Genomic DNA, 18,111 nt, shown 5'->3' with positions numbered 1-18,111 from the left:
GTCAGAAATGAATGAAAACAACTGAACAATAACATTACCAGCAGGGTGCTTGGCACTTAATAAACATTTTCTCATTTTCAAATATTCATTCCAGGGAAACAGCAGGTGATAAATAAAAACTTATTAACTGGACTGCCTCGATCAGTGTCACAGATCAGTCTATTCAACAAATAAAACTCAATACATGCCAAAGTCTATAGTTTACTGTCTCATCAATTTTAATGAGCACTCATTAAGTACCTATTACATGCAGATTACCGTATTAGGCGCCGAAGAAGAAATACAAAGATTCACCAAAGAAGCGGTTTCTGACCTGATGGACTACATCATCAACTTTCAGAGCACTGAATTTAATTATTGGGTGTGGAATCAGTCATACCTCAATTCCTTTATGCCTTCTCCCCACCCCCAACTGCAAAGCATAGTGCAGAGAAGACCACTGGCTCTGAATCCAGAGAACCAGGGTTCAAACCTTGGTTCTGATGCTTACCATTTATATGACCTTAGGTATGTTACTGAGTCTCAGTTTCCTAAGAGAAAACTGGGCTAGAGGAGCTGTAGGTTCCTTACAGCCCAAATTCTATGATTCTTTCTGCTTTGCCCTCCAATTTTCCCTTCCTTTTCAGCTATACTTGTTCCCTATTTCTCACAGCTATGAGGAGCATGGCCAGTTTCATTCAGAGTTTCACTCATTCTTGTTCACCTCTACCCCTACTATGTCACCTTTCTTCCTGCTTCACAACTATATGTACATTTCCGTTACCCATCATCTTCTTAATAAGAATAAATGAGTTTGCTAGACTAATAAAACTAAAACACTTAATTTAGAGAGAAAAGTTTTGCTTTTTTTTCATTAGAAGAGAAGTAAAAATTTAAGCTTATCATCAGTTTCAGAAAAAAGGCACCATTCGGAAAGACTGAGATAACATTGATTTTTTTCTTAACTCAGTAAGGATGATGCCAAAGTTGGGGAGGGCACCTTTTAAATCTCTAAGTCAGGTGTGAAGTGCCAGTATGACAGGTATGTATGGAGCAGTTACAGTGCCCCAGGGACCAGGGGGACCTACAATAAATAAGGCACAGTACAATGAGCCATGTGCCCTGACTTCCCAATTCACACAACAGCTGATAGGAGAGTCAGTTGTTAAGCACACAATGGAGAGACAGTGTTCCCAATTCCTATACTACTGGACCTACTGATGTGATAATGAGCTATTCAGAGAATACAGCAGGACTTGACAAAGCACAGGTGCCAAGTAACCATGGCAGCTGGCAATTTCACCAGGACACCATACAATCTCTCCCAAAACTAGCTTCACTCCTTCCCACTCATGTTCACATTCTCCCATCACACCAACAACTTGGAAATAACGAGTCCATGGCACCAGACTTGGAACATCCAGACTGAAGGTTCTTCAGGCTTCTTTTTACCTGACCCAGTTGTTCAAATTCTGCTCAAGATGGAGGAGAAAGGGCTGGAAGGAAAAAAGGAGGTGAGGCCAAAAGCCACAAGACTTTCATATCCTCTATACACAAACCTCAAAGCACCAAGATCAGATGCAAAGAGCCTTCATCACTGATTTCATACAGAGAATTCTTCTACAGACATTCAGTGAAATTGATCTGGGTCTTTATCTTTACCAAAGGTTGGGAACAAATACCTAAGTTTTTCTCTCTGCAAGGACTGAAAAAAAAAAAAACAAATCCCTCCATTTCCAAAATGTGGGGTATGGCTTCTAGTTTGAAAAGAAGTTTCTCAAGCCCTGCCATAGGGGGTACAGTGGTTAAGAGTACCAGATGTAGAGTTAGAGGCACAGGTTCCAATCCTACTCATTCCCTGAGAGACTATTTATATAAAAATGAAGGTGTTGGACTACATGTCCTTAAAAGTCCCTTCCATTTCTCCATCTAAGATCCTAAGACATGCATAGAGTTTTTTTGATCCCTTTATTACCAAATCAGTCAAGTGCCTGATCCATTTAACCTTACAACAAAGGGAAATCATACATTTATCTAGCATGGGTATATTTTATTTACCCTCTATTTCAGTTGAACTACCCAAAACATTAGCCAGGGCAATTAGTACAAAAGAGAGATCATTTATTTTGTTGTTGTTCAGTCATTTCAGTCTATACGACTCTTTGTGACCCTATTTGGAGTTTTCTTGGCAAAGATACTGACAGTGGTTTGCCATTTCTTTCTCTAGCTCATTTTACAGTTGAGGAAATGGAGGCAGAAAGTGTTAAGTGACTTGCTCAGGGTCACACAGCTAGTGTCTGAGGCCTTTGAACTCAGTAAGATGTCTTCTTGTCTCGAGGTCCTGACTCTACCCACTGTGCCACCTAGCTGCCACAAAAAAAGCAAAATAGCAAAGCAATATGGTAGGAAGAGAAGCTAAGGCTACTGCTAATGCCAGCCATCCCACTTATGCTTCAAGGGTTCATGATATTGCTTTATAACATTAATATAGAGATGTTATTTTAGAATACTTTCAAGGTTCTTCTAAAAACGTTTTCAAATAGCTTAAACATATTACCAGAAATCTTATTTGCAGTAACTTGTATAATACCTTTCCATAGCTAGAAAAAGGTTACAAAGAACCTTACACTACATATTTTACACACATTCTCTACACATATTCTTTCAGTCCAGTATACAATATCAGTTCAACCCACCTTGAACCCTCACAGATTCTGCATGGAGTATTTGAATTACCTTCAAATACTTCCAGTTTTACTATATTGTACTCTTGAGATCAATGAGTGGTTCAAAACACTCACGACAACGTTTTTGACATCTCATTAATAACAAGAAAGAAATCTTAACTTTACTTGTGTACCCTGATAAAAGCATTAAGTGTTTCCAAAATTCCTAACTTCTTTTCCCACCCAGCTACATTCCTCTGGACCCATGTTCCTCAGAATCTCATCACTGTGCAAAATTAATCAACCCTGAAACTCACATTTTCTAATGCCCCTTACCCCTAAGGCCCTCTGACTTGACAGGATGGAGGGTGGACATCCCAAGGGCTCCTGCCAGATCCTTAAGGATGTTGTCTGGGCAAGCACCTACTCATTTCTCACCCAGCTGCACTCCTGTGGGCTTCATCTTATCCTTTCCTCTACCCATCCTACCCTGATCCCCAGCACACTGTAGGCGCTTAATAAACGTTTACTGACTACTGACTGACTCATTTGGGCAATCATTTTGTCCCCAAATGAGACATCTAAGGTTCAGTTCAAATTTGACTCTGCCACTTAGTATCAATGTCACTTACAAGTCACTTAACCCTTCTAAGCTTCGGTTACTTCTTCTGTGTATAAAATAAAAGGATTAGACCAGAGGACCCCCTAAGGTCTCTCTTATGACATGATGAGATATATAGTTACTACATACATGGTTTTTTAAGAAAGAAGCACACTCGACAGATACACTGTACAAACGAATTGGACAGCGGATAAAGCGCTGGGGAATCAGGAAGACTCGATTTCAAATTTAGCTTCAGAGACTTCCTAGCAGTGTGACTTTGGCTCCATTACTCCATCTCTGCCTCAGTTTCCTCAACTGTAAAATAGGGATAATAATCGAACCTAGTTCCCAAGGTCATTGTGAGGATATAATGAAATCTTTATAGCGTGCTTAGCACAATGGGCACTATGAATGCCACCTGTTCTTCTTACTATAATTATTACTACTTTTTATAATTAAATGATTCCACCAGGAGGAAATCCTAGGCACAAATTAATTCAGTCTATTTCAAAATAATATATTTTTTAAGTTTCAAATGACCTCAAAGAAATAACCCAAAAGCAAAACAATTTTGCAAAGAAAATCCTAGGATCCCTAGCCAAGAAAAAAAAGTGTCCCACAATAAAAGGACAGCTAAGCAAACTGTGGCATATTAAAACAAGCTGACATTCCAGAACTGTTTTTAAATGACATATACAAAATATTAAGTTGGGGTTTGGGGGGTGAAGGAAAGAGAGAGGAAACAGAGTGAAAAGATATCTGTACCAAGTAGGTATATCCTATGGGAAAAAACCTGTGTACATTAACAAAGTATAGAGAAAACAGATTTAGAATGACATCATTTTCTCTTTTTTTAAATCTTCCAATCTTATAAGAGGAAGCTTGGAGTCACTGGAACAGATTTTTATACAACTGCAAACCAAACGATCATCATCACAGCTTTTACATAGGGTTTTAAAGTCATATATAAAGTTTCCTGCAGTTCAAATGACCAAAACAATAGGAGAACACACAGCCCCTGGAGCTTCCTCCTTACACAAGCATTCGGGATCCATGCAGGAAGAAGGAAACCCATGTTTGAGAACAAGTCCGTACATGTCCCGGTACCGAAGATCAGCTGATATAACCTGCTGAAGAAGCATTGCAATCATCCCCTAACAAAAACACTTGGCTTTAGAAAGGACATCCTTCTCTAATGTTAGAAAAACAAGAACACAAAAAGGAAATTCAAACAGCTGAGGCAAAGACACTACAATAAGAAAGAAAATAATGAACAGGACCCTGTGCTAGTTAACTGCTCAAGTCCAAACTTCAAGGAACCACTTTTAAAAGCCAGGCTGAGTTTATAGAGGGCTCTCTTTCTAAGGAATGTAAAGTGCTTCTAACCACTTTGTTAATCCTTGGTGACTCTCTCAGAAAGAGGGAAATAGGTGGATGTCATTCCCATTTAATAGTCTGGAAAAATGAGGCACAAGGGCAAAAAAGGAATCTACCAGATTCTACTGGAAGTCAGTGGCAGTCAGGAATAAACTCCAGGTCTCGATTCCTAATATTCTTAACAATAACAAACGACCCAGTTTCATATCAATATCTCAAGTATTTTTGTGGATTATTTGTGCCCAATTTTCAGTTCCAGGTCTACTTCCCCAATCAATCCATGAGATTTCTGGACCTTCCACATCTAAACATACAGTATTAGCCTAAGAAAAAAAAACAAATGGTCATGTAAGCCTAATGGGGGAAAGGGAAGATGCCGAATAAATTCTAACAGTATCTAGAACTGAGCTGGAGAGCTTTGTAAATTTCCCATCTGGGATTTTTCACATCATTGCCCTCCTCCACTGGTGAAAAATTATAGCAACTGACTTTCTCAAACATATAGAACTGGTATAAATAAGAAAGAGACAGACAGACAGACACAGACACAGACACACACACACGCAGACGATTTAGTCACCGCCTAGTCTTTTTATGCACATCCTTTTTAAATATCTCCTCTATGTAAACTGCTGTAAGCCCAAGGCTTTTTACTATCAGCTTACAGGATAAAAAATGTGAATTTGTACATATATAGATACATACATACATATATCCCACAAAAAATGGTAAAAAGAAAATTATTTCAATTATGAGCACTATCTCCTACACAGACAATTCTGAAAAGTAAACAAATGTCTACAAACAAGGTATAATCTCTTAAAACATACCTACGTATCTATAGAAACCATAAAAACTATCCAGTTTCCACACTGAGAACCAAATTTGCAAATATTCAGAAAACAGAGGTCTAAAGAACCAGTATTCTTTTATTAGGAGACATGTAAAAGTTTAAAAAAAAAATCCGTGTTTAAATGCACTTCTGAAAGACAATAAGCCCTCTCACATGAGACCTATCCCATCTCTAGGAAGGGAAAAAACTCTCCAATGAAAAATCACCAGATGGGAAAGTATAGCCTAGGTACAGACAACCACTTGTGCAAATATAATCACTCAGATTGCTCTAGTTGCAAAGATCATCCAAAAACACAGAGATAGGGGACTAGACCATATTTTCAATGGCACAGGGAACTCCCAGAAAAAGAAGCTCCTTCTACCAATGCAGGTCAGCACTTTCTCTGTAAATTATAATCTCAAGAAAGTTGTCCAATACACGAAGAGGTGACTTGCCCAGGGTCACACGGCCTGTACCACAGTACATAAAATAAAAGCTCTAAGTAACACAATGTCACTTATATTCCACATGAATAATCCTGCATGCTACCAGCTGGATTTGTAGCAGTGACCGAGGGTTAAAGCTGCAACAATCATAGGGACCAAACATACAGAGTACTTACTTACTAGACTTGGGAGTCAGGAAGACTTGAGTTCAAATCTAGACAGGGATACTTACCAGCAGTCTGACCCCAGACAATCAATCAGTGGGCTAGTCACTGGACAAGTCACTTAAACTTTCTATGCCTCAGGTTCACCATCCACAAAATGTAGCACCCACATCCCAGGCCTGTTGTGAGGAAGTATGAGATGATCATTGCCAAAGCGTTTAGCACAGTATCTGGTTCAGAGTAAGCACTCTGCGATGCACCTATTACACTCACTTCACCAAATTAAAACGATGATAAAAATCCACAGGAAGTGAAGGGAATGTACATTGAAAAAGGTGCTGGAAACAAATTTTTAAAATCCTTTTAAGAAAATATAGCCTTCTCTAACATGGGAAACATTTCTCAGGCTGCACTGAGGAAATGATCTTTCCTCACAGGGGTCACTTATAACACCACGATCCAAATCTCTGCAGTACCATCAGCTTCTAAACTGTATGCCATATTCACATGACTACCTAGAATTGCTTATATTTACACGGTTAGCAATATTCCTTCAACCTGAGTAGATTTGGTCGTCATAGAGACTCGAGCCACAATATTCCAAATACTGCCCAAATGCAATATTCAGTCAATCTGTTTCAAAATCAAAAGGGAGTGAGGGGAAGAGAAGAAAGGGAGGCAGAAGACAAGTAAGGAATCCAGAGGGTAAAAAATTCAAATCACTTGCAGAAGCCCCTAAAGAGTTTTAACAATAATAAATCTGTCTAAAACTTATTTCTAAAGGTTGCAATAAAAGGCCTCATCCCCCACCATCCAGATGATTTTAACAAATACCTTGCCTCTACAGACTCACATGACCTCCCTCTAGTTCATGTTAATCTACTCTTTCATTGAGCTATATTTTAAAACCAGGCTGATGCAAAGGACCTTTCTTCAACAGAAATAAGCTTCCAAAGGGAGCCCTATTCTCCCCAACTCCACTCGCTAAAAAACAAAACTGAACCGGATAAACAGATGAACATGCTTTTGCAAAATCATCTGGAAGTGTCCATTCACAACTTAGATTTGACCTGAAAAAGTGGGTTAGATCAAGTACTCACTCCGTATGTAGTTAAGGAGTTCATTTAAGCTAGTCATCTGGGCCTTCGGAAGAAGCTACAACACACTAGAAAGGATGCATTTTCCCAAGACTTCTAAATTGAATTAGGCAAATTTGTTTCTAGATGAAAAGCAGATTACAGTAGTCAACAATCCTCCTATTCCCCTATCAAGGCCAAGATAAGTTAACAACAAAATACATGCTAATTCATTCATGGAGACCATTCACAAACATCCATTAATGTTTTAACTTGTAGAAGGCTCACAATCACAATCCTGGAGGTGGCAGAAGAGAACTCAGGTGACAGAAACAAATATGTATATATATATATATATATATATATATATATATATATATATATATAGAAGAAAAAATGATTAGTCACTGGGAAGAGGGGGTTAGCCTAAAGAATCCCGAAGGCTCACTTCCACCTCTTAACACTCTAGCCTTTTTAAGACTAAATGTCCAAGACAGAGTAATGTACACGGTGGTGACTCCAAACTTTTATATCTTTAAGTACAAATGCTAAAGTTTCAATATTAGTATACCTAAAACTATTCCTGTACCTGTTCAAATAATCTGTTCACTAGAATAGCCACACAACTTTTTTTTTACAAGAATGGATTGTCATATGAGTGATTAAAAAAATTACTAGAAAGGAGAACTTAACCTTTTGTTTTAAGTTTTGTTCCTACTTCTCAAGTTGTATAGTTTAACAGAGCATTGGCCTCAGTCAGAAGATCTGGTATCAATCCCTATTCTCAGACTTATATGAGGCTTGGACAAGCCTCTACATCTGTGAGCTTCTTTGCCCATCTGTAAAAATAAGGGAGGTTGGACTGGATGGTCCTTAAGATCCCTTGTGGCTCTGGTTAGAACAATAAATGCATTACCTACTGAACAGAGTTGTGTGGAAAGTGCTCAGCAAACCCTTAAAGTGCTACATAAAACAAGCTACTATTATTTCCTACAGCTTCTTCTTTAAGACAACGTATTAGTTAAAATATCCGATAACTGTTAGTCACACCAGGTAGCTGCTACTCATTGCAGAGTCATGCAGTCTCAAGCCCTGTCTGTTCCATTCACTGTTCATTTGGAAAAAAACCAAAATAAGACTTGGGATGAGTGTGAAACCAGGGCATCCTCTTCACTTCTCACTCTCCCTGATTTCTGCTTTCATTATACACTTGTCAAACAGGTTATTCCTGGAATTCGGATTTTATAATGTTCACACTATAATCCTTTCTGCTCTTGTTGCCTAAGTCTTCTGGACAGGGGTCCCTATCCCCATTCCACCCCACCCCTACTCCCAAGCAGAGTGTCCATCAGTAAGTACACTGTATGATACACACCAAGCTGAGTTAGAAGGCAGCACTAGTTAATAGCAAACTGCACCTTGAGCACTTGGAAGAGATTCAAACATGGAAACAAGATGACAATTTCAGGAAGGCCAAGGCAGTGCTTTAAAATGAACTAAGCAATGCCTGCCTATTAAAACATTCCTGAATTTTAATTAAGCTACACAAACTCAACTGGGTAGGTCTTTAAAAAAAAATGAAATTGCCTTATGAAAACATTTCTATTCTGTCCGTCCCCCTCCCCCCCATTCTTATTCAAGTAAAGTACATGCCTGAGAGAATAGTTTATTTCCCTATCTGAAAGTCAGGAAATGAGGTCCTTTAAGGCCAGTAAGACTGTAAACCTGGCATTTGGGGGGAAGGGGGACTGAGAAAAATAACTAATACAAAAAACTACTAAACTTTACTTGACCAATTGGTGTAGCCAAGTCGGCTTGGCTATGCAGACTCCTCCTGCCCTCCCCCAAAATGTCACGGTGAACAAAGAGGGCTCAGACACCAACCTTATAGACTTGTCCATAAGTGCCATTGCCAACTACTTCCACCAGCTCAAAAATCCCAGCAGGATCCTGGAGAGGAAAGAAGGGAGGGTTTGTTTTTTATTTTTTTTTTAGGAGGGGAATGGAGTTGAAAGATGAGAGGTATACAAAAGAAGTTACTTTTGCCTTTAAAGCAAACGAATAAAGAAGTTGTTTTATACCAAAGTATACGTAAAGGGCTGGGGGGTAAGGGTGGGTCGAGAGGAGAGTTGGGGGGAGCGTCTTGCAAAAAACAAAACAAAATAAAACACAACGGTGTCTGGAGCCTGGAGGATGTTGGGTGCAGCTGTTGCGCCCTAATTTTTCCACGCACATGCCAATACATGCAAACAAAGGAAAAGCATCAGCCCAGCAGCCTCCAACTCTTCCCCCCCAACCCCCGCCCCCACCCCCGCCCCGGCAGCACCACCCAGAGCGGGGCAGGAAGGGAGGCAGCAAGGCACACTGGGCAGGCCGGCAGAGGCAGAGAGGGTGCCTCCCCGTTGCACCCCCTCCACCCCATCCCCCAACCCCAGGCACACGCACACGGCTGGCCCCGCGAGGGCTGGGCAGGGTACCAACGGGGTGGAGGGAATGAAGGGTGCAGAAGGGCATGGGCGTGGGGTGGGTGAGGGGGGATGAGGGGGAGGGCTGCTGGAAACTGAAGGATGGGGGGGGCTTCATTGTCGCTTGCACTCACCCTCAAAGAGGAGAGGTCTATGTCCACCAGACTTTTTGCAGGAGAGTCGTTCGCCATTTTCTCTTTTTGCAAAAAAAATATATATAATATTATTTTTAATTCAATTTGAATTTTTTTCAAATGGGAGAATTGTCGATTGCAGCGGCTCTTCACACTGAGATGAGCCCCGCTGGCCTGAAGCTGCTCTTCATTGGGAGGCGGCGCCGAGACTGCTGCTGCTGCTGCTGCTGCTCCTGCTGCTGCTGCTGCTGCTGCTCCTGCTGCTGCTGCTGCTGCTGCTGCCGCTGCCGCCGCCGCCGCCGCCGGATGGCTCGCTTCCCGGGGACGAGCTTCTCTTTCCCCCGATCTGAGTGTGTGTGTCCGTCCGTCCGTCTGCTTATGTGGAGGAGAGACAGCGAGACTCTGGGAGCGCCAAGCGGCGGAGGCGGATTCACACCATGTCGAGGTGGCAGAGACGGCCCCCGGGCTCAAGCCTCAGCCTCCTCCACGCCCAGCGGCCGCGCTTGCATTTGCACCCCCCCTCCTCCCCCAGAGAAACGGGCGAGGAAGGTGGAGGGCGGGGGCAGAGCAGCGGCTGGGGCCTCCGGACAGCTTACCGGCGGCGGGGGGAGGAGAGCACCGATCCGCTCCCCTTCTTCCTCCTCCCGGTTCGCCGAAGCTCGGTTCACGGACACGCCGATGCCTCCGTGTCCGTTCTGGTCCTCCCACAGCAGCTACTGCTGCTGCTGCTCCTCCTCCGGTCCTGCTGCTGCTGCTGCTGCTCTCGCTGTTGCATCGGAGGGCACAGCTCACATCCACACTGGCCAAAGACTCGGAGCTGCAGCGCTGGGGAGAGTTCAGGGACTGAGTGAGCCAGACAAAGATAACCCAGGAGGAGGAGGAGAAAGAGAAGGAGGAGGAGAAAAAGGATACAAAAAATAGATTATGAGAAGAGAGAGAAAACAGCTCCCCCTTTCCTTCTCCAACAGGAAAAACCAGCGGAAACACACACACACACACATACAAACCCAAAGCACTTCTGGGTAAACTAGAAGGGGAAAAAAATCCTAAGCAGTTCCCTTTCTCAGTCTCGGTTTCGGAGTCGCTACTTGAACGGATATATCAATATTCAACAGGGGTGTGGCAGAGAACAATAGATAAGTAACTCCCATCCAGCCTAGGCATTCCCCGGCCTTTCTCCAGCCAGGCTGCAAAATAGTTTTGGATTTTGATGGGGGTTTTGAAGACCAAAAAAGAAAAGAAAAGAAAAAGCCAAGCTATAGAAACAATACCGAAGGCACGAGTGTCTTGCACGCACACGCTTGTCTGTGTGTATTGTGTTCCCAGACGGTAAGATCCGAGAGAAAACCTGTATTAAAAATTAGGAGAGCTTTGTAATTATAAGAGAAAGGAAATTAACACTTTATGGGCCATGTTTCCTGGAGCATCGCGTTTCAAAGGAAACCAGCCCAAAGGACGGCCACCACCAGAAGAAACAAAACAAAACAAAAATATCTCTAACAAAAAAGAAAACACTTGGGCTCCTGTGGAAAGAACAAGAAAATTATTAACCCCTTCCCCCTCCAACACTTCGGGCAGTGGGTGTGTCCCACTAAGGTTGGCTGGGCCTACCGGTGTTCTCTGTAAGGATTGGAGAATCTTCTGGGAGCAGAATCCACCCTCCCTTCTTCCCACCTTTCCCTTATGGATAAATGAGCTTGTTTCTTTTCAAACCTCCCCTTCTGGTTTCCTAAATATTTTTCTCTCTCAATTGTTTTCCTCAAGTTTATATCTTAACAGGATTTTGTAGTAGAGACAATCAAAATAGACCCACCATGTATTTACTCAAACTTTTTTTTTCCTGATGTCACTGTGTAGCCATATTAGTGTGAACCCTAATATTTTGTGCCCACAGTAGGGAGGCTGTACTTCTCAGAAAGTCTTCTAACTGGCTCCTAAGGTAGCCTTACCAGGAAACTTGGAAGTTTGGCAATTCAGTCCAATTAAACAAGAATTTATTGGGTATCTACTATATGCTCAGTACTCTCCCAGGCAGTTTTTCACTAATATTCCTTTGCTCAAAAGCGTTCAGTAGCCCTACAGGATAAACTCCTTAGCTTAGCGTTCCAAACCATCTATAATCTGGCCCCCTAACCTACTTTCTCAATTTGATCTCCCACTCCTTCCCACCAAGAATACTCCATGCAGCCAAGGGATATGTATCATCTTCCTTTGATCATGACTTTAAATTTCCTCCTCTCTAAGCCACTATCTCTTCCTCTGCAGCCAATGACAGACCCGCTGCCATTTCCCAGAAGTCTTTTCTGGCCACTCTGGACTATAACGGCCCCTTCCAAAGTCTCATAGCATTGGACTTGTCGCTTGCCACTTTTTTCATCTTTTCACAACTAATTGGCATGCACATACTTTGTCAGTTGATTGTAAACTCGTTGTGTGTAGGAAGAAACCAACAAGGATTTATGAATGAATGAAAAATTAATCAAGCACTTAATATGTGCCAAGTATTGTGCTCATTGTTGTGGACAGAAATGAAAAATCAAAGACAAATCTCTACCTTCTAAGAGCTTACATTCTAGTAGAGGGAGAGACTAGGTGGCACAGTGGATAAAGTGCTTGCTGGGCATGGAGTCAAGAAGACTTCCTGAGTTAAAATCTGGTCTTAGGCACTTACCAGCTGTGTGACCCTGGGCAAGTCACCTAACCCTGTTTGCCTCAGTTAACACATCTGTAAAATGAGCTGGAGAAGTGTAAGAAATGGGAGGAGTTTTGTTTCCACAGAACTAAAGGTGTACTTCCCTCCCCTCCCCCACCCCAGCTTTAGCAGAAACCAGGCCTCAAAGTCGGTCAGGTGAGAGGTCAGAGGCTGGTACACATGTGCATGCTTTTTGAGAAGGCAGTCTGGGGAATTAGAGAGGACAAACACTCTTGAACCAGTTCAAGCTTATCTAGGGTCTGCTCTTGGTCAAGAATCCAGGCCTACTGATTTGCATCATTTGCATATGTTAAAGAGGGAAAGTAGGGGAAGTAAAAGAATATAGTTTAATCCTAAACTAGGACAAGGAAAATCTATTTAACTTCACTTTTGCTTCTGTATCCTTATTATCCTACCTGTATAAACTGTATAACCTAGGAAAACTATGTAAAAAATAAAGACTGTAAACTAACCATAACTCTAGCAGGAGTGGAGGGAATGGTTACCCCTGCTCCTGCAGCTGTATCTTGCTCTTTTGAGGAATGCAATAAAATGCCTTCCTTTGCTGACTCTGGTCTTAATTTCTTTGGGTGAGAATAGGCAAATCACATGGATCTTTGTAAGGTCAAGTGAAGGGAAGCAATAGGCAGTGGAAGTTCGTTCTGGGCTTACTCCTGGATCTTGCCTTGGGGTGTCCTGTGATCCCCACTGCGGTGTTCTAAAGGGGCCATCACTTGGGTCCTCCTTAGGGTCTGACCCCTAGGATGCCCTGTGATCCCCACAGATTAAGGTGGGGCTAGCACTTGGTCTTCCTCTGGGAGTTCTGTGGTCTGTACAGCCTTCCCTAGGGATTATCACAGGGTTCTTTCTCAGGACTTTGGCCCTGCCTAGGAAGTCCAGTGATCCCCCAAACCATGTTTCTCACAAGAAGGAAATGCAACCCACACCAATATCTTTGCTGAGAAAACCCCAAATGGGGTCACAGAGAGTCAAACATGACTGAAAAACAACAAGGGGAGACAATACATAGGGAGGGGAGGACTATTTTGGTTGACAGGGACAGTGAGTATAGAGAAGTAAACTGATGCACCCCATCTAGAGAGAGTGGCAGAATTTAATTTGCTCATAGTTCAAGGTTACAGAAGTGGGAAAGGAAAGGAAAAGGTGCCCTATGCTTGGCAGTAGGGTGGCAGTGGTGGAGGAGGAGGCTAGAGAGGAGGAAATGAGATAAAGCATGCCTGACCTTTCCTGAAGTAGTGAAACAGTTACCAAAAAAACTGCAGAGTGAAAGCCATTGTGCTAGGCCCTGTGGGTGTGTAATAAGTCAAGGTCCTTTTCCTGGAGTTTATAATACAGCTAGGAAGAAAGGAATATCTCACATTTCTATAACTTCATTAACTTAAAAATTTCTTTCTTTAGAAGAACCTAGGGAGAGTGTCGATAAGAGTGTATTTATCCCCATTTTAGAGGTGAAGATCAGAGAGGTTAAACCAATTGCCTGTGGTCCTATACTGACCTAGGTAATAAGCGACAGATTAGAACTAAAACTCGGATCTTCTCATTTTCATACTCTTTTCACTGAGTAAGCCATAAAATATATAACTAACAGATAAAAATATAACTAACAATGCAAAGCATTAAAATAATTAAGTGCCGGATGGTCATCTTAGGCAAGGGAAATAGTATGAACGAAGACTAGACTGAGGACAAGGACAGGGAGACGAGCTCTTCTTTTCCCCCTAGAGATGAAGGCTCAATTGCTGGAGATAAGGTTAGATGCCATAAGGAGCAGAAGAAAATGAGACATTGAGGGACGTACTCAGGCTCATACAGGGCTGAAAACAAAACCCAGAAATCCTGAGAATGAGTAAAGAGCAAGGGAAAATATCTTGGGTTTAATAGTCAGAACTTTCTTTGAAGGTCCATGAGATGGCTAATGAGTTTAGCAAACAGTCAGATGTAAATGTACCTCCACACAACACACAACAGGACAGAAAGGCAATAAATTTTCGCTCATTCAGAACAATGCAGTGGTAACAATACTCTAGTATCAAATTAGGCCAATGGTCTACATCTACAATGTTACTTAACTTGTTTCCTAGTTTTCCTTTGTTGCAGAAATGGTAGTAATTCCATAGTAAAAAAATATATTTTCAATCTACGAATGGATTAAGGAAGCATAGGGGTTGAGAGAAATAGATCTGTGGAGATAAGAGAGATTTTCAGAGGTTAGGGTCATTTGGAGATTTGGGCCAGCTTGAAAGGGAGTGAGAAGGTAGAAGATTTTGGAATTAGTTGGAATGAGAGGTAAAATAGTCAATTGTTTTCATGTTGTATTCCCCCCAGCAAGTAAGTTCCTTAAAAACAAAGACTGGTTTTTTGTCTTGTGTTTTTACCTCTAATACTTTGCACAGATAGGGTGCTTAATAAATTTTTGTTGCATTGCATTGGATTAAATTGGATTAATTGGATTGTGAGGCAGAGATGAAGAGGGAGGGGATAAGGGTTAGAGGTAAAGAAGAAACTCTAGAAGAATCTCCCTACCCATCTTGGAAGAATGGAAAGAGAAAAGGACTTCAAAGCCAGAAAACAGGATTCACTAAACTGTTTAGTGTTGACTTCGTGTTCTTATGCATAATTATTATTATTAGTGACATTTTTATAGCACTTTAAAGTTTACCAACAGTAAGGTCCTACTCTAATGCTTCATAATGATGTGGAGGTGATCTTGGGTTCTCAAAGGCCATGACAGCAGAACACAAATCAAACAAGAATTGCTTTAAGTGTGAGCCAATGATGGATTGGAGATGGGTCCATCTATCCTGCAAGGCCTAACCTACCTAAATTCAGAGAGGATCATCATCAAATTAGCTGAAGGAGGTTGTTTTTTGGGAGGAGAGGAGGAAGGGGAACAGTCATTCTACAGCAACTCCTGCTAAACCAAAGAGGGCCATTCATCAGTGGAGGGGGCACCCACACTAATTAAATTACTAGTCATTAAAAGGAAGTAAATTTACAGTATACAAAGCATTTTCCTCGCAGTAACCTAAAGAGTGCAAAGTGTAAGCTATTTGCCCCATTTTTTTTTACAAATATGGAAACTGAGGCTTGTTCATAGTCACATCCATTCTGATATTCTACTTCCTCTCTTTTTTAACCTCAATACAACCTCTCTGAGACTCATTCTCTTCTGTAAAATGAAGACAATAGCTACCACACCCATCTTACAGAACTGTTATGAGGATTATATATGATAATATATCTAATAATGCTTGGAAAACTAGAAAGTGTTATACAAACATAAAGGCTTATTGTAATTCTTAAGGGTGAAAAAACCTGGATTAGAGTCCAGGTCTGGCCTCTACTGATGCCCCAGTGAATGAAACTGGGATTTAGATTTATTTAGATTATTTGGATCTCACTTGAGTCAGTTCAGTTCAATTCAGCAAGCATTTATTAAGTGCCTCCTGTAAGCCAGGCACTGTACTAGGCATTGAGGATACAAAGACAAAGACAAAACAGTCCCTGTGCTCAAGGAGTTTTCATTATATTGGAGGCATACAGCATATTTTTGTTTTGAATCTAAAACATATACAAATATATACAAAGTAATGTCTGGGAGATAGCACCAGGGTACGACTGGGGAGGGTGTCGTGGGGAAATGCCTCATGAAGGGAGAAGTCCTTGAGCTGAGCCTTGAAAGAATCTGTAGATTCCAAGAGACAGAGGCAAGGAGGGAGCACATTCCAGGCAAAGGAGATAGCATAAAGTCAGGAGATGCAGTTTTGTATTAAATAAGGAGATTGGATTAAAATAGGGGTTTCTCATCTGTGAGCTTCGGACCCCCTACGTGGAACCACTGAGTGAAAGGTATCATGTGGAGAGCCAAAATTTGTTTTTGTTACATTAAAAAAGTCTTCACATGTAAAAGGACACATCTCCCATTTCTCTGCAGATTTGGAGGACCAAATGTGAGCTGGGTTGGTCTGGACACGGCCAATTCCAGTGACATGGAGGCCTGTAGCTTTGTAACTATGTATAATGTAAGACTTTTTGATATGTTCATTAGTTTTATGGAACTTTTTTTTCTTCCTCTTCCAAAAAATTCTTTATTTAAGGAATGGCTATTCAGGAGTGGGAGAGTGGAATCTGTAGGGGATGCAAAAACAAAAGATATCAACAAAATTCATTTTTTAAAAGAGTTCAGACACAAAAATTTGGGGAACTCCTGGACTCAGTGTGGCCCCCTAAACCCCCGCCAGCTCAATGGCTCTAAATTGTATAGACACCAAACCAGAATTCTGTAGCTGCTTACTACTCCTAGCTGTATAGAAAGGTGCCAGCTACGCTAACTCTGTAAGGCATCAGGAGAATCTCCCAGACCTAATGAGTAGCTTCTACCAGCAGATACTTTTTTCCAACCTCAATAGATACAATGTAACCATTAGGTGGCGTTATTAATCACTAGCCTGATCCCACTGAACAGAAAAGTTCCAGAACAGGACGTGCCCCCAGGATCTGCCCCATGCTCATCCTGTCCACATACACCCACAGAGACACACTTGTATATGTGTGCATCTATGTGTTTATATGTGTGTATATATATATGCGTGTATTCAAACACACATCTACCTGCTAGGCAGAAATGCTGAGTAGAAATGTTCATACCCTTTGACCCAGCATTACCACTTCTAGGGTTGTATCCCAAAGAAATCACACAAGCAGGAAAAGGACCCATATGTACAAGGATACTTATAGCGGCTCTTTTTGTGGTAGGCAAGAATTGGAAATCAAAGGGATGCCCATCAATTGGGGAATGGCTGAACAAGCTGTGGTATATGAAGGTAATGGAATACTATTATGCCATAAGAAATGGGGATGATACGGACTTCGTAACAACCTGGAAAAACCTACACGACATAATGCTGAGTGAGTGGAGCAGAGCCAGGAGAACATTGTACACAACCACAGATATATGGACTCCGTGAGGACCAACCCTGACATACTTTGCTCTTCTCAGCAACATAAGGTGCAAGGACAACTCCAAGGGACTCACGATGGAGAATGCTATCTTCATCCAGAGAAAGAACTGTGAAGTTTGAATACAGATTGAGGCGCACTACATGCTCACCTTTTTTGTTTCTCTTTTGTTTTTGTTTTTGGTTTGGTTTTTTTTTGTTTTTTTTTTTTGGTTATGTCTCTTCTTTCTCATGATTCATTCCCTTGGTCATAATTCTTCTCCACAACTTGACTAGTGTATAAATTAATTCAATGCGAAGTTATGCATGGTAGTTATATGAGATTCCAGGCCGTCTTGGGGAGGGAGGGGGGAGGGAGGGCAGAAAATCTGGAACTCAAAATTATGGAGAACCGTGTGTGGTAAACTAAAAATAAATAAATAAATTTTAAAAAAAAGAAAGAAAAAGAAATGCTGAGTAGGCAGTAAACTCTGTATGACTGCCAGAGAAGGGCAGTTTCTATCCTTTGGCCCCACCTCAAAAATCAGGTCTCCAGACCTCATCTCTGAAAAATTCTGACTGTCCTAATCATGTGACCATAGCACATGGAGTCAGTTGTCCACAGCAACAATCAAAGATGATTAATAGTATGTGACCCAAGTTTCCAGCCAAGGCAGGGGCATATTGCATGAGAATTTCCTAATAGTGGAAGGGA

The 18,111-nt window shown here is 41.5% G+C and overlaps 1 protein-coding gene across 13 annotated transcripts in view; it reads right to left on the bottom strand.

Moving 5' to 3' along the window:
* Nucleotides 1-10,617, bottom strand: part of MAP4K4 (mitogen-activated protein kinase kinase kinase kinase 4) — a 287,410-nt gene extending 276,793 nt beyond the window's left edge. For 5 of the 13 annotated variants that reach the window (XM_036753593.1, XM_036753594.1, XM_036753599.1 and 2 more), the window contains exons 1-2: nucleotides 9,747-10,615; nucleotides 9,032-9,097 (exon numbers count right to left, since the gene is read on the bottom strand). In XM_036753593.1, the coding sequence (XP_036609488.1) occupies nucleotides 9,032-9,097; nucleotides 9,747-9,803 (123 nt within the window). In that variant the 5' untranslated portion in view covers nucleotides 9,804-10,615. Of the gene's footprint in view, nucleotides 1-9,031; nucleotides 9,098-9,746 lie in introns of all 13 variants that reach the window. The other 8 variants (XM_036753589.1, XM_036753592.1, XM_036753597.1 and 5 more) reach the window with 3 other exon arrangements.
* Between the last annotated feature and the right edge of the window lie 7,494 nt (nucleotides 10,618-18,111).

This window comes from Trichosurus vulpecula, chromosome 4, assembly GCF_011100635.1.
Source record: "Trichosurus vulpecula isolate mTriVul1 chromosome 4, mTriVul1.pri, whole genome shotgun sequence".
Classification (NCBI taxonomy): Eukaryota; Metazoa; Chordata; class Mammalia; order Diprotodontia; family Phalangeridae; genus Trichosurus; species Trichosurus vulpecula.
Note: the sequence above shows the minus strand (reverse complement) of the source record. Positions and strands in the feature narration are given on the sequence as shown.